This window comes from Maniola hyperantus, chromosome 9 (assembly GCF_902806685.2).
Source record: "Maniola hyperantus chromosome 9, iAphHyp1.2, whole genome shotgun sequence".
Lineage (NCBI taxonomy): Eukaryota > Metazoa > Arthropoda > Insecta > Lepidoptera > Nymphalidae > Maniola > Maniola hyperantus.
The window spans coordinates 1,374,598-1,395,370 of NC_048544.1; the positions used below are offsets into that span (position 1 = coordinate 1,374,598).

Sequence of the window (20,773 nt, forward strand, 5' to 3'; positions counted from 1 at the left end):
CAAACAACAATACACGAAAACATGAAAAGTTTTGAACTTCAACGGTGACCAGGGTTGCCAGATATTTACCAATTGAATTCGCCCGTTTTTTTTTTTTTTTTAATAGATATAGCGAGCAAGCGAGCAGGCGGGTCACCTGATGTTAAGTGATTACCGCCGCCCATGAACATTTGCAGCACCAGAGGAGCCGCCGATGCGTTGCCGGCCTTTAGGAATTTGTTTTAGGATTTTGCCTGCTGAGTAGCCTAAAATCGCCCGTTTCTATCTTCCAGGGGCCCTACCGCGGTTGTTTGACAGCTACAATGTTACGATCACAATCATCTCTGATTGGTTAATGCTCGCTCACTATTGGCTACAATGCATTGTTGCAACAAGGATTGCACAAATTCAGCCAATCAGAACAATTGAGATTGTAATAATGATTGATACCGGTTTTAGACAATCGCCCTACTGGTAGCCTAAATGGTTACTGGTAGCCAATCGGGATTTTTGGGCGCCGATTGGCCCGCCGAGGTAGCCTAAATGGCGGTAATTCGCCTAATCTGGCACCACTGACGGTGACTGTGGCTGTCCAAATGTTTGTAATTTAAAATTACAACAATGTGCCCGCCATCTATTTACGTCTTTTATTAACTGTTATCTATTTGTTTAGCCGTACTCGCGCTTAGATGGCACCACAAGCGAATTTCAATTTGCGATTTTTTAATGTTCTGGAGTTGCACCCCTATGATATTGAATATTATTGAATGAATGGATGGATGATAAAAACAAAATTTTAACCGGGCTCCACAGTCCACAGGGCTTTGAAAATGGATACAGATGAAGATGTTATCAATAATTTCGCCAATGCTCTTAGAAATCGTCATGTACAACGAAAAGTTTCTTTGTATAGTGAAAATCGAAGTCAAGGTAATAGTGGCACAGATAAATATGATGTTAAAGACGTTATATCGGGAGTTGCTAAACAATTAAAAGCTATACAGAACGCTGATAACTTCAAGAAACGTCCATTTGGGAATGGTATCCCAAATCAAGTAAAAAAGTCAAGTTTTCTACCTGTTTATATGGTGCCAGTAGACCAAGTAAGTATAAAGCTTATTAGACGTTTTTTACTTCTGTTTTTGTATCATAATATTACCTTGATTGCTTAACGGTCTATAAGGGTCCTGTTACTGTTAAATGTTCATAGTTTCAAATTCTAATTTAAAAAGCCTCAATCGCTTTGGTAAGCAATCTGAAATCTGTAGGGCGATTGTCTAAAACCTGCATCAATCATTATTACAATCTCAATTGTTCTGATTGGCTGAATTTGTGCGATTCTTGTTGCAACAATGCATTGTGCCCAATAGTGAGCGAGCATTAACCAATCAGAGATGATTGCGATCGTGACATTGTAGCTGTCAAACAAACGCTGTAGGGCCACTGCAATCTGATTGTCAACTATTACCCAACACTGTTGGTCGTACCTATATCTAGCACTATCTTTAACTAGTGCTAGATATAGGAAAAATTGTGGAGTCTTAACTCTTAACACAGCATTCGAACCACAAGTCGTCCCACATGAAATAAAGTTGTTTGAATTTTAATTTTAAGCTAATGCTCGCAACTTCGTCCGCGTGGACTACACAAAATTTCAAACCCCTATTTCACCCCCTTAGGGGTTGAATTTTCAACAATCCTTTCTTAGCGGGTGCCTACATGATACGTCATAATAGCTATCTGCATGCCAAATTTCAGCCCAATCCGTCTAGTAGTTTGAGCTGTGCGTTGATAGATCAGTCAGTCAGTCAGTCAGTCAGTCAGTCAGTCACCTTTTCCTTTTATATATTTAGATGACTATAATAATATAATGCCTATGAATTTGTCCATATAGATTTAGGATTCAAAAATCCTGTGGAAACTTTTTAATTTTCAGTCCTTCAGTTTGTCACTCACTCCAATGGAGCAACAGATCAATAACTGTTGATCAGACTGAACTCTGAAGGACAAAAATCAACTAAACGTGTCTAGACATAAATTCAAATAAAATTTTTAGCCACGTTACCTTGACTTCAGTTTTGTATGGGCACCAAGGGTATAAGCTAGCTATATACTGTGCCTGTACTTTTTTTAATTATGTGACATTCTTTTCTATAGTTTAATTACTTATTGGCATGGATTCTGATATGTAAGACACACATGTTGTCTAAATGTTGTTTAGGGTATTTGTATCTTTTTCTTTATTATTATGTTAAAAAAGGACAGAAAATTAAACACTTAATACTGAACAAACCCTATGCTCAATACTGGCACATTAAGTCAGTAGTTTTTACATTGGTAAGAAGAAGATGTGAATACCCTAAAATTTAGTTGCCATCAGAATTGGTACCATTGTCATGTTTTTTTAAATTTTAGCCACCAAAACAAATACAGTCACACAAATTCGAAACACAATGTATATTAGACACACAGCTGATTAATATAATTGATAACGCGGAGGCAATAATAGATGCAGAGAAAGGTATCACACAAGAATTTGATACTACTTTCTGTCATAAAGATCTTGAGCAATCTATGCATGATGAACTGTTCAGTATATCACAGAAGCCCAGTTTTGTGTTTAAAGATAATGGTGCAATCAATAATAAATCAAAAAGTCCAGACAAACCTAACTGTCACTTGGACAGAAATGAAACTAATACTCAGCTGCATGACTGTAACATTTCTGATAGTAACACAGTAAAACATATTGATGAAGAAAAAATAATGATACAAGAATTTGATACTACTTTTGCTTATAAACACCTAGAAAAAAATATAGAAGAAAAAAATGTCTCTCAGGAGAGTCAAGAACATGATGATAACAATGCTCAAGAAAAAAATACAGAAAATGACAACATTCAAGCAAAGAAAGCATCTTTAACGGAAGAAAGGGCTATTGCTAAAATGACTTTCAAAAATTTTGTACCAAAGACTGATACACAAAGTATAGTTATAGATGTCTGTGATAATTTTGATACACAGTGTAAGATTCATTTTGATACTTATGAAGATGATTGTGACAGTCAAAATAAAGAACTAATAAATAATCCCAAATCTATAGTAGAAGAACCAAAAAGTCCAATTCTAAATAAAATCAGGCGCAAAGAAAATTCAAATACACGATCTCCACTTATATTCGAATTAGAAACATTTGAAAAATTCGAAACACTTGCATTGTCTGTTATAGAAAACTATGATTTTGAAACTGCTAAGAGGGTTATTAACTCACAGATTTTAAATAGAGAGTTATTCATGTATACACATGCAGAAACTGTATTGAGTGATAGAGATAAAAATATTCAGATGAGAAGTTCTGTTCTTGAAAGTCGTAAAACAGAGCAAGAATCTTCATATGGCAGATGCACAGAAAATAAACTTCATTTGAAAGAAGATAGTATGCTCTTTAGTAGTGATGAAGAAAATGATGTTCAAAACAATGTAGACGAATTACCATTGACATGCGCCATAAATAATTTGTTTCATGATAAACCTAATGTATTAGACAAAACGATGTATGTAGGATTTCAAACAGCGAGTAATAAATCTATACAAATTTCTACTGATTCATATTGTAAAGCAAAAACTATTTTTGATAATTTTGAAAACGTTGAAAGTGAACATCTACCAGGAACAAATGTAGAAGCTTTGGATACTAAGCCTACAACCAGTAATATTGATACATTAGACCATGTAAATATGAATGATGAAACAAATAATGACTATGATGATATAGTTCATTGTTTTGAAACGACTATTGGTGAAACCTTCAATGTTTTTAATCAGAAGGACTCAATTTCTTATAATGAGGATAAAATTAAAAACAATGCTCAAAATCAGTCAGACAATGTTAAAAATCTCCCTCAGTTACATCAAAGTGAAATGAATGGTAACAATAGAATACAACTTAGAGAAGAAGTAAAAGAAACTTGTAAATCAACCGCAGATGTAAAACTTTCAAGTACTGGTAAGATAAAAGACAGTAAGTTTGATAATAATTTTGCAGAACATTTAAAATTTGATGAACACATTTTAGAAGAGTTTAATACAGCTTTAATGCCTGAAATTGCCTCAAATAAAATTGATAAGCTAACTAAAGGTGATATCAACGATTTTATAGGCTTTAGAACAGCTAATAATAACATGATAAAAATTTCTACTCAAGCGTTAATGAAAACTAGAAACGTTTTTGAAAATATTGACTGCGACGATAATTTGCCACAAAAAAGTAAAAAACAAAGTTTTGAAACCCCTTGTTTATTGCATAGACGCAAATCAGAGACAATTTCTACTGGAGAAATTACCAAAAACATTTGCCTGGAGAGTACATCAAAGACATGGCCTAGTCACACAAAAACACCTGAATTAAAACTTATTAAGGTTAGCAATCAAAATAATGAGAACAATAAAGAAGATCTAATTATAGTGGACAATAAAGAAATTAAATTGAAATATGTAACGCCTTGTCAATTTGAAAAACTCTTGAATGATGATAATAATAAAAGTGATTCGAGACATATTTGCGATTGCAAAGAGATAGATCCTTTTGAAGAAAACAATGAAATAAGTAAAAGTGAAATGTGCGTTTTTAATTTAGAAGTAAATTCATTGTCACGAATATCCAAAACTGCAAGTGATACTCCTATTAAAAAATCTTATCAATCATTAGATAAGACTAAAGCGATTTTTCAAAATTTTGACAGTATAAATGAAAAAAATGAAAACTTGGAAGAAAGGCATTTCTATCCTATTCAGAATACAGAATTAATCACATTCCAAGAATTTACAACTACAAGAACTGAGCCTGATAAACTATCTACAAGTGCATTAACTAAAACTAAAAACGTATTTCAACATATTATTGATATTGGAAATAATGTAGGAAAAGATGATGTCTTAAAAATGCTTACGTCTGCAGATAATCCTGTTTTTCAAGGATTCAAAACTGCCAATAATAAGTCTATAGCGGTAACTATGAAACAGTTAGCGAAGTCTAAAAATATGTTTCAACATATTTTTGATAATAGTGCACCAAATGTTGAATTTAATAATAATAGCGATGAAACTTCGAAAAAGGTTTTTCATGATATTGATAACTGTAATGAAAAAAATAATGACACTATAGCGAAAGAAAAGCAACTGCATCCTATGACCAACAAATATGGAAATGCTATATACCTAGGGTTTGAAACTGCAGCCAATAAGCAGATAGGGATTTCCACAGAAGCTCTTGCAAAGTCAAAAAAGGCATTTCAAGACATTGATGATGAAGAAAATAATGTTGTAAACGATTCTGACAACATATCTAAAGAAAAGCCACCACGTTCTATAGCTCATGTATCTATAAATACTCCTATATGTCAAGGGTTTAAAACGGCAGCTAATAAGCGGATAGGGATTTCGGCAGAAGCTCTTGCGAAGTCAAAAAAGGTATTTGAAGGCACTGATGACAAAGAAAGTAATATTGTAAAAGATTCTGACAATATATCTAAAGAAAAGCAGCCATATCCTATAGCTAATACATCTCTAAATACTGCTATGTGTGAAGGGTTTAAAACGGCAGCCAATAAGCCAGGAGGGGTTTGCGCAGAAGCTCTTGTGAAGTCAAAAAAGATATTTCAAAATATTGCTGTTGAAGAAATTAATATTGTAAAAGATTCTGACAATATATCAAAAGAAAAGCAACCGTATCCTATAGCTAATACATCTTTAAATAATGGTATATGTCAAGGGTTTAAAACGGCAGCCAATAAGCGGATAGGGATTTCCGCAGAAGCCCTTGCAAAGTCAAAAAAAGTATTTCAAGGCATTGATGATGAAGAAAGTAATATTGTAAAGGATTCTGATAATATATCTAAAGAAAAGCAACCATGTCCTATAGCTAATACACATCTAAATACTGCTATATGTCAAGGGTTTAAAACGGCAGCCAATAAGCGAATAGGCATTTCCGCAGAAGCTCTTGCAAAGTCAAAAAAGGTATTTCAAGGCATTGATGACGACGAAAGAAATATTGTAAAGGATTCTGACAATATGTCTAAAGAAAATCATCAATCATGTCCTAAAGCTAATACATCTCTAAATACTGTTATATGTCAAGGGTTTAAAACGGCAGCCAATAAGCCGGTAGGGATTACTTCAGATGCTCTTGCAAAATCAAGGAAGATATTTCAAGGTATTGATGATGAAGAAAGAAATATTGTAAATGATTCAGACAATACAATAAAACAAAAGCAACTTTATCCTATAGCTCGTAACTCTCAAAATGCTATATGTCAAGGATTTAAAACAGCAGGCAATAAGCCAGTAGGGATTTCTGAAGATGCTCTTGCAAAATCCAAAAAGATATTTGTAAATATGGATAACGATTGTGAAACAAAACAAATACCTGTCGAGGTAGTAGAAAAGCAACCTGAAATAGTTCCAAAAAGGCAATGGGATTTTATAGGGTTTGATACAGCAAGTAATAAAAAAGTTAAAGTATCAGAAAACGCACTTTTAAAAAGTAGACAAGTTCTTCAAAATGCTAATTTTGGTTTTAAAGATGAGAACTGTATTTTTAAAAATCCATCTAATTTAGTTGCTCATAAAATAAAAGCTATTGACAAGTCATTATCTAATTTTGGATTTAAAACTGGAAATAATACTCAGATTAATATTTCTGAAGAAGCTTTGAAAAACTGTAGAAACATATTTTCTGATTTAGATGAATCTATAAAATCTAATGCTGATCCAAAATTAAATCTTGATGTCGTAATTTCTGAAAACAACATTTTAGAAGATTTTAATACAGAGATAATAAAAGACTTTGAAGACACAGTTTATACTGAGGACTTTATTAAAAACGAGACACCGAAAAGCAAAAGATCCGGGAGTCCTATTTTATCTTGTCCCAACTCAAAAAAGAGAAAGAAATTTGAAAGTCCAATTATTATCAAAAAATTTGTTGCACCTACCAATAGACAAAGCACAATTAAAATCGATACATCTAATGTGTATAGCTTCGATGAAAACTACAAGAAAATAAAAAAATATACTTTAAAAGACTTAAATGAAATTGAGAAAATAAGAACCATCAAAGATGTGGATCCATATATTTCAAATTTTCGATTTGAGACAGTATTAGATTTTGAGTTTATGGGCGAAAGAAATGACATAGACAATGACAGATGGACGACAGATAAAATAAAAGGATGTTTCACGGATTCCGTAAACAAAAGATTCATTCCCGAAGGTTGGATAGAAAATCATTTGAAAATGATAATTTGGAAACTAGTATCTTATGAAATTAGGTTTCCTGGTGCTATGAAAAATGTTTGTACAGTTAGAAATGTATTGGAACAGTTAAAATATAGGTACGACAGAGAGCTGTACAATGTTGAGAGACCAGTATTGAGGAAGATTGTGGAAAAGGATGAAGTGTCCTCCAAACTAATGGTTTTGTGTGTGGCCGATTTATTTATTGAAGGTGTAAGTGTATGCAGGTACGTGTAATGTTGTTTATTTGTTGATGGTGTAAGTGTATGCATGTATGTGTCATTTTAGCGTTTAAACTACCGTGAGTGATTTCCATTATAAATACTATCTGTCCCGGCTTACTCACGTGTGTAGTCGACGTTAGCCCGACTAGTTTCGAACCCATACGGGGTCCTTTTTCAAGGGAGTCCGTCCGCGCCCGCGCCGCGGTTTTCACTGCGGGACGCACGTGCCGCTGCCCGTAGAGCCCGTTGTGAGGGTGGCTGGGGTGGGGGGGGAGACAGCTGCCGATCGTCTCCCGACAGTTCCTGCTGTTCTTCATCACTGGAACCGTCACCGAAATCCAGGCACGCGGAGCTAATGGTGTCCCGTCCCACGACTGATGCCCTTGTCTTAGCGTCAAAAAGCGGTTTCCACGCTGAGGGTAGCTTCCATCCATTGTCACGATTGAACGCTATTGGGCTAACGTCGACTACACACGTGAGTAAGCCGGGACAGATAGTATTTATGTGTCATTTGTTTATTTGTTGATGGTGTAAGTGTATGCAGGTACGTGTAATTTTGTTTATTTGTTGATGGTGTAAGTGTATGCATGTATGTGTCATTTGTTTATTTGTTGATGGTGTAAGTGTATGCAGATATGTGTAATTTTGTTTATTTGTTGATGGTGTAAGTGTTTGCAGGTATGTGTCATTTTGTGCAATTATGCATCTTCCATTCTATCTGGAAAGTGTCTGGCATTGATTGCATGCGAAAGGTTTATGGATAGGAAACATTGGCGCTATCAGAAGCCTTATTATAAATGCAAAAGTGTGTTTGTTTGTTGGTTTGTTGGTTTGTCCTTCAATCACGTCGCAACGGAGCAACGAATTGACGTGATTTTTTGCATGGGTATAGTCAAAAACCTGGAGAGTGACATGCGCTTCTTTTAATCCCGGAAAATCAACGAGTTCCCACGAGATTTTTAAAACGAAGTCGCGGGTATCAGATAGAATGTAGTTTTTTTTTAATATCTTTATTTTTAAAGGGCTTTTATACACTATGTACATGACAACCCTATCGTACCTTATAACTTTAACTTAACTAACAATTATTACTAAAATCAAATTTTATATGCCTAATAATATTATACTAACTTAAGTAACTTAAAAATTTTGTGTATATTCGATGTAAATATTTAGGTAAATATTTATTTCAGAATTGACTTATTAATTTTTCCAGTGTTACCAATCAAAACCAAAACATTGAACTGCTCTTAACTGACGGATGGTATGCCATAAAGGCGTCTACAGACCGGATGATCGACAAACTAGTGTGTGAAGGGAAGATTAGTGTTGGTACAAAACTGGCCATACATGGAGCTGAACTGTTGAATTGTGAACAGGGGATTGCGCCTTGGGAGGTGAATATTTTTTTAAATTTTATTTGCAGGTTAGGCTTGCGGTTGAAGACAGACATTCTTTAAGGTGACGCAGTACGCATCAATAAATGTAAATGTACATGAAAGCAAATAAATAAATCTGAATCTGAATCTGAATCTGAATCTACGCTCGACCAAAATTCTCGGCGCATGTGGGTAAACTGTGTTAAGTTAATCTTAACCTTTTTATCTAACAATTGGGTGTAAACCTGTGCCGGTTCAACGTCAGGACGTCTCAGTCGCATCTGATCCGGGATCCTGAGACGCCATATACTTGACGCTGACGGTACCGGCTGGGTTTTTTAGTGGGTATGCTAAAGGCTGCCAAAGTTGCCAGCGAGTTCCACATACCCGCCCTTGTGCTGGATGAGTAATTGCATTTTTACCTGCAGTGGGAAAAAAGATGCGATGACGTGATGCGAGAGCTCCCTTTACTTCTCTAATCTGTGGAGAACTCAGTGTTTCATCTACTTGTGATTTGTCACCCCTGTTCCCGTTATGCATGTAGTATTCACCTCATCATCTTTATTTTTAACATCTTGTTTATAGGATACATCTTCAGTACGCTTGAAAATATCGGGCAACTCGACACGGCGAGCGATATGGGACGCGCGTCTCGGTCTCCATGGTAACGTCGCCATATTGTCGCGCCTGTCAGCCGTCAAGCCGGAGGGCGGGAGGGTATCGCAGCTGAGGACGCTCGTCACGAGAGTCTACCCCACTCTGTACATCGAGAAGTTCCCAGATGGCAGCACTCGTGAGTGTTACATTCTCCCTATGAGTAGGGACAATACACAATGGCCCCCAGTCCCCGGCAGCCCTACTATTCCCGTCCACGGTAGCGGATATAAAGAGGCTGGCGGGAAGTGGCTGGATGAGGAAGACTGAGGACCGTGTGTGGTGGCGCTCTTTAGAGAAGGCCTATGTCCAGCAGTGGACGCAAACAGGCTGATTGATTGATCGATTGATATATATTAGAACAATGTTGTTACAGTGACCCGCTCTGAACGTCTGGAGCACATTTACCAGATGAAGTATGAAACGGAACAACAGATCCAAATGGAAAGGCTTTGCGAGGAGTTGGAGAGGTTCTCTGATCAGGTACAACTTATAACACAATTTAACACACACATCATTGGTCATCACAATTTAACACACACAATCTCTAAACGGTAGGAAAGGCATTCCGAACCAGTGCTAGATGCATTTGACGATTCAAAAGTTTAATTAGTCGTTTAGAATCGATTAGAATCGTTTAGAGATTTTCGCCTCTATCATTTGTATGGGATTACGCAACAGAGATAACGCTATACTAACTTCTTTCCGCGGATTGAGAATAATATACATTAACCTCTAAATAAATAATGTAGTTTTGATTTTTGGCATATGTGTTCCTTATGCTCTTAGGAGTATGTATATCTTCAAAAGTCCCCACGTATGGGTGAGTCGGTAAGACATTTGATGGGGTAAGGTGGGGATCAAAAGTCCCCACGTAGGGGTGAGTCGGTAAGACATTTGAGGGGGTAAGGTGGGGATCAAAAGTCCCCATGTAGGGGTGAGTCGGTAAGACATTTGAGGGGGTAAGGTGGGGATCAAAAGTCCCCATGTAGGGGTGAGTCGGTAAGACATTTGAGGGGGTAAGGTGGGGATCAAAAGTCCCCACGTTGGGGTGAGTCGGTAAGACATTTGAGGGGGTAAGGTGGGGATCAAAAGTCCCCACGTAGGGGTGAGTCGGTAAGACATTTGAGGGGGTAAGGTGGGGATCAAAAGTCCCCACGTAGGGGTGAGGGGGTAAGGTGGGGATCAAAAGTCCCCATGTAGGGGTGAGTCGGTAAGACATTTGAGGGGGTAAGGTGGGGAGTCGAAGTCCTATGGATGGGGACTTTTGAGGAGAAATGTCTGAGAGCATATGTGCCGAAAATAAAAACTACGTTATTTATTTCAAAGTTTCCTTCAAATGACCCGAGCGCGTTTGGAATTAATTATCACCAAAACTGACAATCAAAAAGTATAATATAGTACAATCCGTCGGAAATATCTGAGAACCTGGCTTAGTGACGTCATGCAACGCGCTTGCGTTGGCACCGGTACTGGATAGGCGAAAACGGGTGAGCTGCGGGGAAGCGTATTCCAGCGAGGTGCGCAGATATTTGCGACGAGTTGTACTTACTTCCTACTATGAATAAATGATTTGACTTTGACTTTAAAATGGTGGAATCGCCTGGGCTAAGGGGGACGAATCTTTATCTCGTAGCTTTAGTTTTAAGTTTGCGTAATAATTATCACCACTATATCTTATAAATCTAACACCATACCAGACCATCAATAAGAGTAATTTATTACCTATTTTGAATAAATCATTTGACTTTTGACTTTTGAATCTTTGTATGGACTTCTGCAAAGTAACTTCTGATTCTATACAGCATTTGAGAGTACATATTGTTGTCTTCTAGGAATCGCAAGACTCGGAAGGATTATGTTTAGAAGACAGAGCGATGGAAAGCGGTTCGCAGATATCCAGGCTGATGAAGAAGAGCAGAGACAGAGAGGAATTCCGAGTAAGTTTTTAACATTAGTGCCTATTCGTTTTGTTACTAGTCTTAACTTAATCGTAATAGTATACCCATGCAAAATCACGTTGATCCGTTGCTCCCGTTGCGTCGTGACTGAAGGACGAACCAACAAACCAACACACTTTCGCATTATAATATGGGTAGAGATTAATATAATATTAAAAATTACAAAATTAAAACTATGAGCTAGAAAGTACTAAAAACTAAAATGATGTCTTATATGGATTTTTATATATATAAGGGAACGGTGACTGACTGACTGACTGATCTATCAGCGCACAGCTCAAACTACTGGACGGATCGGACTGAAATTTCGCATGCAGATAGCTATTATGACGTAGGCATCCGCTAAGAAAGAATTTTTGAAAATTCAACCCCTAAGGGGGTGAAATAGGGGTTTGAAATTTATGTAGTCCACGCGGACGAAGTCGCGAGCATACGCTAGTGGATTATAAATTTTTGTAAAGGGGTACGTAAATTTCAATACAGAAATCCGGATAAGTAGTTTGTTATTATTAATATTGAAGGCATACACTCTGGGCACTTTAGCATACTAGACATCCTAGGAGACTAGACAGTGGTGCCGATTATGTTGTCTTTCTTTTAACTAAATTTGGAGTATCTGCATCTTTTTCTTTCTAAGATTGCTAAAACGGGACGGAACATGAATTTTACATTTAAAGACTCTAAATTTTAGTAAACACTACAAATTTAAACAATACGCTCGCGACTGGCAGCTAAAGTCACGAGGTTGGACGGCTCTAAATAAAATTTAACTGTATCTGTACTTTTCATATTACATTAGTAAGAAGAGGATGTAAATACTCTCAAATATAGTTGTGCTCAGAATCAGTACCAATTGTCAGCCTAAACCATTTTTTATTTTTTATTTTTATTATTCAAGTAAACTTTCACAAGTACTTTCGAATCATCAGAACTAATTATATTAAAATGTGTTTCCCATTTGTATTTCTGTTTGGTTGGTGATCGTTGTATCTTTCATCAGATACAGATATTATTACTTAATCAACATAAACTCAGCAACTCAAGTTGAGTTTATGTTGATTTCACAGTAAAATGTGTATAACCTCATTCCACCCTCTTTTTTCTACAACCGCACCGCGCGCCACCGTAAGGAATTTCACCCTCACCACCTGGGTGTCTGGTGCACTTCGACCGTCCGCTGCGCCAGACCCTTCTTTCCACGCACATGCAAACTGTGGAACCAACTCCCATCGGCGGTGTTCCCACTAGATTAGAACATGGGCTTATTCAAGGGGCGGACTGCTGCAAATGTTCATGGGCGGCGGTAATCACTTAACATCAGGTGACCCGCCTGCTCGTTTGCTCGCTATATCTATTTAAAAAAAAGCTTTATATTAGGAAAACCCTTATTGTTTCTCAAAAGGCAACTCTGACAAGTTGGCAAGCCCACCTACTCCAACAGCACTCGTTGAAACAGAAGGAGAAGCTCATCCAAGCCTTGCAGGACAAATTCCAGAAGCTTGTGGAGAAACGAGGGTTGGACTCTCCCCGGAATGTGGTGCCGCTGATGAAGATCAGGGTCGCTGATGTGGAGACTGCAGGAGTTACTAAAGGTAAGAGGAATTGGGTATTTGACTCCAATTTTTTCATTACTTTATTATAAACTAGCATAAAAATAATGACGTAAACTGAAAAAACTAATTAAATCGATCAAATGACAAAAAAGTTATAATCATTTAAATATTTCTGATTAGACAGAGATAGCGATACAGCAGTTTGACGTCACACCCACTAATGCCTAACTAATAACACTAATTTTTGTTTTGCGAGAAAGGGATAGAAGACCCTCCCACTCCAAAATTAAAATGCCTGCAACTTTGTAAATCTTTGTTGGATTTTAATATTTTTTTCAGCGTACGTCATTATTTTTATCCTAGTTTATAATAAAGTATTAATATTTAGTAGGAAAATACCCAATTAGTTCTCAAAGGATTAGCAGAATGAAGTGGTATATGCTATGGGCCACACAAAGCTGTGATAGCGTAGTTAGGACGTCCGCCTCCTAATCGGAGGTCGGGGGTTCGATCCCGGGCACGCACCTCTAACTTTTCACCGCTTAGGGGTTAAATTTTCAAAAATCCTTTCTTAGCGGATGTCTACGTCATAATAATAGCTATATACATGCCAAATTTTAGCCCGATCCGTCCAGTAGTTTAAGCTGTGCATTGATAGATCAGTCAGTCAGCTTTTCATCTATAACTTCTATACTATTATATAAAGAGGTAATGTCGTTAAGTTTGTTTGTAGGGGGTAATCTCTGGAACTACTGAACCGATTTCAAAAATTCTTTCACCAGTAGAAAGCTACATTATTCCTGAGTGACATAGGCTATACGGGATCTTTAAAAACCTAAATCTATGCGGGCGAAGCCGCGGGGATCAGCTAGTTTTATATAATTTAGAAAAAGATTCGGGAGCTATGGAGAATGGATTTACCTATAATATGCCTCAACATATATTAACTTGTTGGATAACCAAAAAAATATTATTTTCAGCCATGGTCACGATATGGAAGCCCAATGAGACCTTACAGGAGATGCTTACCGAAGGAACGTGGATTGATTTATACAACGTAGTCCCTACATCTGTCAGGTATGAATAAAATAAATTATCACTACCCAGTGGCGTGCAGCTCATAGAGGCATAAACGCACTGCTTACCCGCGTTGTAAAAAATCAATGCTTATTTTTCATTAAAACCTGCCGGAAAATAAGTTCATACCTAAATGCATACCCTGGCTTGAAATCCTGTGCACGCCACTGTCACTACCCATATTATAAATGCGAAAGTGTTTGTTTATTGGTTTGTCAATTCGTAAGCACTTGTAAAAGTTTATACGAATAAAAAAGATTTTCATTTCATTTCATTTCATTTCAATCACCTCTCAACGGAGCAACGGATCAACGTGATGATTTTTTGCATGAGTATAGTTTAAGACCTGGAGAATGACATAGGGCACTTTTTATCCTGGAAAATCAAATGATTCCCACAGGATTTTTAAAAACCTAAATCCACCTAAACCACCATTTTAAAAATCGTGTTATATTTTTCAGATACTCAGAAATACAAATATCAGCAGGAAGACAGTCAGTGTTTCGAAGATCGAAATTGAATGAAACTGACAAGTTAAAAACCATAACGAAAACCTTAACGAGGCAATGCTACACTACAAAAGACCTCCAAAACCCGTCAATGAATACAGATTACAACGAAGTGGATACCGTTGGCTTTATATTTATGATAGAACCACAAACAATGGAGTTCGAAAAGAAAAATCAGCCGTTTCAAAACGTTTATCTAACCGATGAAAATAAAAATATAATCTGTGTCAATTTCTGGGGTGGCATCAAAAAATTCGGTTTCCAAAACCTTTTGGATACGGGCCAAATTGTGACGTGTGTGAATTTACAAAAACGAGCTGGCAACACCAGGAAAAATATACCACAATACCGTGCAACCGAATTCACGTATTTCACTAAAACGCCAAAAAATGATTCCGTCAGGAAACTGGTCGACGATTTGACGGCAAAATTCTCAAGTTTAGACAAACGGAAGTTTATAGACGACTGTGTTGCGTTCAAAAACAATTATCACATTGTAAAGGGTGGCAACACTGAAAACGTTTCTCCATACAGATTAAATACTTCTGACTATAATGTGTATAAAAATAAAGTATTTATCGATTCCCCGTTAGCTTATAAGTGTACAGATGTAAATTTCAATCTCACGGGCTTAGATTTCGAATCTACGTTTAAACAAACCGATACGCAAGACATATCTCCCCAAATGTTGCTTAAGAAAAGAAAAGTCAAAGAAAAAATTGCCAAATTGGAAATGTACGGCGAAGCGCCGCCTTTAAATCCTATACATTTAATAAACAAATCCAGCAACGCAATAAAAGCTTTCAGAAGTCCACTGACTAAAAATGACATTTCTACAAGTGTTGCCAGCCCAAGTTCACTACCCCAAAATAAAGATGAAAATAAATCTAAAGACGGTGAAACCAAGATGGAGGTTTTAGCCCAAAATGGGCAGTATAAATCCTGTGTTACCAGTACAAATGCTTTACCCCAAAATAGGGTAAATAAAGTTGATTCTAGTCCAGTGTTATGTGTAAATAGAACTTATGTTAAGAGAGACAGTATTAATCCAGTGAAATTAAATTTTTCTAATGCCATAGAAACTAGTATTACGGACCCGTTTGCTGAAGAGTTCGATGGCAGTCCACCATTGAGTTTAGATGTGGAATCTGTTACATAGTTATTGGGGCCGATTCTCTTGTACACAATCTCTAAACTAAACTAAATTAACAGGTCATAATCTAGTGCCATCCTTTTCTGCAAGCAACCTTATGAAAGGGATAGCAATAGATTCAGACCTGTTATTTTAGTTTAGTTTAGAGGTTGTGTACAGCGGAATTAGCCACATTGGTACTTATTCTGAGCACAACCTAATTTTAGAGTATTCACATCCTCTTTTTACTAATGTAATATGAAAAGGACAGACGCAGTTTGACAGTTTTTAATTTTATTTTTAGATGGTAAAACACGTGATATTAGCGCACAGTCGCGAGCCTACTGTTTAAATTTATAGCGTGCACTAAAATTTAGAGTCTTTAAATGTAAAGTTCATGTTCTGTCCCTTTTTAGCATTGTTAAAAAGAAAAGGATGCAGATACTCTAAATTTAGTTTAGAGAAAGACAACGGAATCGGTGCCATTGATCAGTAAATATGTATAATCATTTTTTTTTTCAATTATTTCGTCAAGATGGGTTCCATACCCGAAAGGTGCCTACAGACAGGAGCCTATTAGTAGCAAGTAATATATATTAGGAGCAAGGCCATAACACTGCGGTGCGACTTGCAATACAAAGTTTGTTCACTAAGACAGTGTCGGTACACCCGCAGGTGCACTTATTATTTTGCTTTTATTTTGTTACTAGATGATGCGCGCGACTTCGTCCGCGTGGATTTAGGTTTTTAAAAATCCTGTGGAACTCTTCAATTTTCCGGGATAAAAAGTAGCCTATGTCCTTCCCCGGGAGGCAAGCTATCTCTGTACCAAATTTCGTCAAACTCGGTTGAACGGTTGAACCGTGAAAAGCTAGCAGACAGACAGATAGACAGACACACTTTCGCATTTATAATATTAGTATGGAAGTATGGATTGTTCACTGTGTTTGTCAAATAAATGTTTTTTTTTTTTAATTTTAAGAATAAAATAGAATGCTAGTTTATTCTTACGGTTATTGTAATAAAATACATATATAGATGATAGACACAGTTTTCAAGCAAGAAAGAAAGAATTTTAATGAAAAATATGAGTAGGTATAAACCCGCGTAAATTGCTGCTGCCGCGTCAAAATGACGTCAATTCGACGTTAATGAGACATGGTTCCAGAGCAATAGCAATTTACGAGACATATATGCTATATTCGTCTGCTGGTGTACCGCCGCGTTCCCAGACTTTGAAGTCGTGGCGGTCGCGTTGGACAAAATGCGTCACGTTCCAAGGCGGCGCGACAAGCGACCACATTTAAGCGAACAGACTTTACTATAGTCTATACAGTACGCGGCACAAAGTAATGTACATCGGACCTTTAGGAGATAGCAAATTTGTAGAGCATTGTCTCTGTGTCGTTGAGACCGACAAAACCTCATGTAGGTAGTAGTGACAGAGACAACGCTCTACAAAGCCGAAATGTCATTCTAATGGCCGATGTACATTCTAATAAATTCGTACAAAAAGTTTTCGCAAAACCTCGGTGATTTACAATATAAGATTTAAATTGTTATTTTTTTGATAAGAAAATGTTTAAAAAAAGAAGTACATTCTTATTATTATTGAATAAAAAAGTTATTGTTATGTAACTATTTACTTTGTTTTTTCTTTACCAGAAGGGTGCCAACGGGACCATAACTAAGCCTCCAGTGTCTATCCGTCCGTCTGTCTATCAGCGGGTTGTATCTCATGAACCGTAATAGTTAGAGGATTGAAATTTTCACTCAGTGTGTTTATATTGCCGCTATAACAATAAAAAAGTGGCAATGGGCAGGGAACATAATTCGAAAAAGCGATAGAACTGATGTTATCATGTTGGAATCCCACCGTAGATAGAGTAATAAAGGTAGATGCAGGAACGTCTGTTTTCTCATTCGCACTAAAAAGAGAGCACAGATAAAGTTACTAATGTGATAAACAGAGACGCAGCTAACCTATTTTTTGTCCCTTATCGTGTCACTGGTTTTTTTCAAGAATACATACAAGAACTTGCAAAACAAACTTTGAGAATTCGTGGCGTAATTGTATTTCTCATGAGTTATTTACTTGTTTTCACATAAAAAACGTTTAATACAAATATTGTTGATCGGTTAATACAAATATTGACTACTAAACAATGGTAATAATTGTCGTGTTATTCATCGTTACGTCGTGCTATCGCTATCTCATACGCGGTTACACAGTACTTACATCTACCTATTATTCTATCTACGAATCCCACGATGTCAGAATGGCCAGTACCATAGAATAGAATACTCCTAACGGACACCCGCGATCACCATCTTGTGTACAGTAGCCGGTAGAAAATATTGTACATCGACCTTTAAAAAGAGATAGCTGTTTCGTAGAGCGTTGTCTCTGTCATTGAGGTGACAGAGAACGCTCTATAACGATGCCGAAACCTCTTTCTAATTAATGTACAATATTCCTTCCTTCCAGAGACAGGCATCGTGTGTGGTGGCGCGCTCTTGGGAAGGCCCATGTCCAGCAGTGGACGCAAACAGGCTGATTGATTGATTGTTTCTATTAATATATGTACAAGTTTTACTTGAAAAATAAATTCACGTTTGTTTATATGACTGCTACAAGATGGCGTTCTTAAACAAATGAACATTTCTGTATGGCGTTTTTAAGATGAGTTAAATTAACGTATAATAGGATGGTCAAAGCCGTTTAAGTTTGAAGAAAAAGTGGACAGTTTAATGGCTTTTGGGTGTGCCAAACCAGCGTAATTACTTCGCCAATGTCGTAAACAATTTTTGAAGCCTTAAATGGCTGAATTTTAAATAATCTTAGCGGATAAAAAGATTCCGAGTCGGTTAAAAATTAGCCTGGCCTAGTAGTTTTTAGATTCATATTTCATATACATGCTTGGGTACTATAGGTAGTAGGTATATATTATATCTACTTGTAAAAGTATTTGAATTTTAAAAAACCGGCCATGTGCGAATCATGCTCGCGCAATGAGGGTTCCGTACTACAGTGGTATTTTTTCGACATTTTGCACGATAATTAAAAAACTATGATACATAAAAATTAAAAATAAATAAAAATGTGTTTTAGGATGTACCTACAGGTGAAGCTCTTTCATATGATAACCCACTTGATATAGTTATCTTACTTCGAAAATTGAAAATACTAATTTCACAGCTGGTTTACCTACACCACACATGGGCGAAAAACAACAATATTAGCGCACAGCTGTTGACGCCAAAAACGTGATATTCGTAGGCATCGTAGATAGAGTAATAAAGGTAGATACAGGAACGTTTGCTTTCTCATTCACACTAAAAAGAGAGCACAGATAAAGTTACTAATGTGATGAACAGAGACGCAGCTGACCTATTTTTTGTCCCTTATCGTGTAACTGGTTTTTTTAATGAATTCATATAACTTACATACAAGGCATATACAAGGCATGCAACTTTAGTTGCGAAACAAACTTTGAGAATTCGTGGCGTAATTGTATTTCTCATGAGTTTATTTACTTGTTTTCACATAAAAAACGTTTAATACAAAATATTGTTGATCGGTTAATACAAATATTGACTACTAAACAATGGTAATAATAATCGTCGTGCTATCGCTATCTCATACGCGGTTACACAGTACTTAAATCTACCTATTAAACTATCTACGGTAGGCATCCTCCACGCCACGCTACTATGTCAATCATACTCGTATAAAATATATTTACTGTATTCCTTGAAAATAATAATTGTACTATGGATCGATTTATGAACGTAACTGAGCTGTCATTTGAAGGTGACCTTCAAATTTACCGTGTGTTTGACGTCTAAACTTTATAACCACAAAAAATATTTTCGTTTGAATTTTCTACCCGCGTAGACATGTAACTTGCATTAAAATTGCCGTAAACTGTTCCATTAATCTAAAATCGTGTTTAGAACTGGTTGTGCCACGTGTACAGTGAACTTTTCAGTGATAAAAATCAAGTTGGACCGGTTCAAGCTAGGCATTTTCTTTTTTTAAATCGGTAAGCTAACTTTTTAATTCTAGTTTCTACACGCGTACGATGTCTTTCATTCAGTCGCTGCCGGCGTGGTTTAAAAATAGTTTTACTATTATGTCGTACGTAGGTATTTCACTACACGTTCATAGATTCCTAACTTCGCAAAAGGGTCTAGGAGCTAATAAATATCGAACCCAACTTACTTGGCTAAGTACTTAATATTCCAATTTGATTCGAAATTCAAAAATTATCAATAAATATGTTAAGGCAGCTCAGTTCGGTGCTTTCTTCATACAAACGTAGGAGGGAAAATACAACAATATTCGATATTGTACGCACAAAACTAAGAATTATATCGATTTATCTCGTCATTATCTAGGTTCAATGATATCTAAAACATTGAAAAAAATATTGATTTAAAAGTTACGAGCCTCAAAAGATTCCTATTTTAACACTAAATTTATGTCAACTTTGGGCGTAAATAAATAAGATTAGGAATAGGAAAATTCTAAAAAAAATTATCATTAGACATAGTTTATTTATTCATTAGTTGAAATAACTTTACTTTGCAAACCTAAATTCAGTAGTTTTTTCTCAAAAATACTTTTCCCAAACTACTGTTCAACCCTTTTCAAGCGCTAGATTTCGGCTAAAATCATCATGCTTCTCACCCCAAAACATTAGACACCGCGCGGGTGGCGGAGGGAAGGGCCAGCCCAGCGGCGCGCGGCTGCGCGTGTAATATTGTGGTTTCTATGACGACAACTGTTGTTATTAATATGTTTTCAAAAACAAAAGTCGTAATGATTTTATAAAATTAATTTTTATTCAGTGGCTATGCAAATGTGTAGAAGATTGAGCAGAGCAGAGTCAATAAGTCCTTCAAATACTTATTGCATTTTGTACATTGACCTCTGGAATTTGAAATTTGGACACCAATTTTATTCATTGGTTTATTGACCTGACTTTGTTGTTGAGGTCCTAGTA

At 36.5% G+C, this 20,773-nt stretch overlaps 2 protein-coding genes across 4 annotated transcripts in view; both read left to right on the plus strand.

Moving 5' to 3' along the window:
* Window positions 1-731: 731 nt before the first annotated feature.
* Brca2 (BRCA2, DNA repair associated) lies at window positions 732-17,409 on the plus strand. The gene is made up of 9 exons (XM_069500818.1): window positions 732-1,082; window positions 2,395-7,502; window positions 8,716-8,896; window positions 9,464-9,671; window positions 9,909-10,015; window positions 11,368-11,472; window positions 12,896-13,085; window positions 14,027-14,123; window positions 14,585-17,409. The coding sequence occupies exons 1-9, from the start codon at window positions 810-812 to the stop codon at window positions 15,789-15,791; spliced, it is 7,476 nt and encodes a 2,491-aa protein (XP_069356919.1). The 5' UTR covers window positions 732-809; the 3' UTR covers window positions 15,792-17,409.
* A 2,185-nt stretch (window positions 17,410-19,594) lies between these two features.
* Glys (glycogen [starch] synthase) overlaps window positions 19,595-20,773 on the plus strand; it is a 38,383-nt gene continuing 37,204 nt past the window's right edge. For 2 of the 3 annotated variants that reach the window (XR_011237115.1, XM_034971781.2), the window contains exon 1: window positions 19,596-19,810. The gene's annotated coding sequence lies outside the window, so the exon portion shown is untranslated. Of the gene's footprint in view, window positions 19,811-20,773 lie in introns of all 3 variants that reach the window. The other variant, XM_069500834.1, reaches the window with a different exon arrangement.

Bases quoted from the DNA above. Each gene is read 5' to 3' on its own strand.
- Brca2 (XM_069500818.1), top strand. From the start codon at position 810: ATGGATACAGATGAAGATGTTATCAATAATTTCGCCAATGCTCTTAGA. The intron at 8,897-9,463 runs GTGAATATTTTT...TCTTGTTTATAG, and splicing joins AGGGGATTGCGCCTTGGGAG to GATACATCTTCAGTACGCTT. The intron at 14,124-14,584 runs GTATGAATAAAA...TATATTTTTCAG, and splicing joins GTAGTCCCTACATCTGTCAG to ATACTCAGAAATACAAATAT.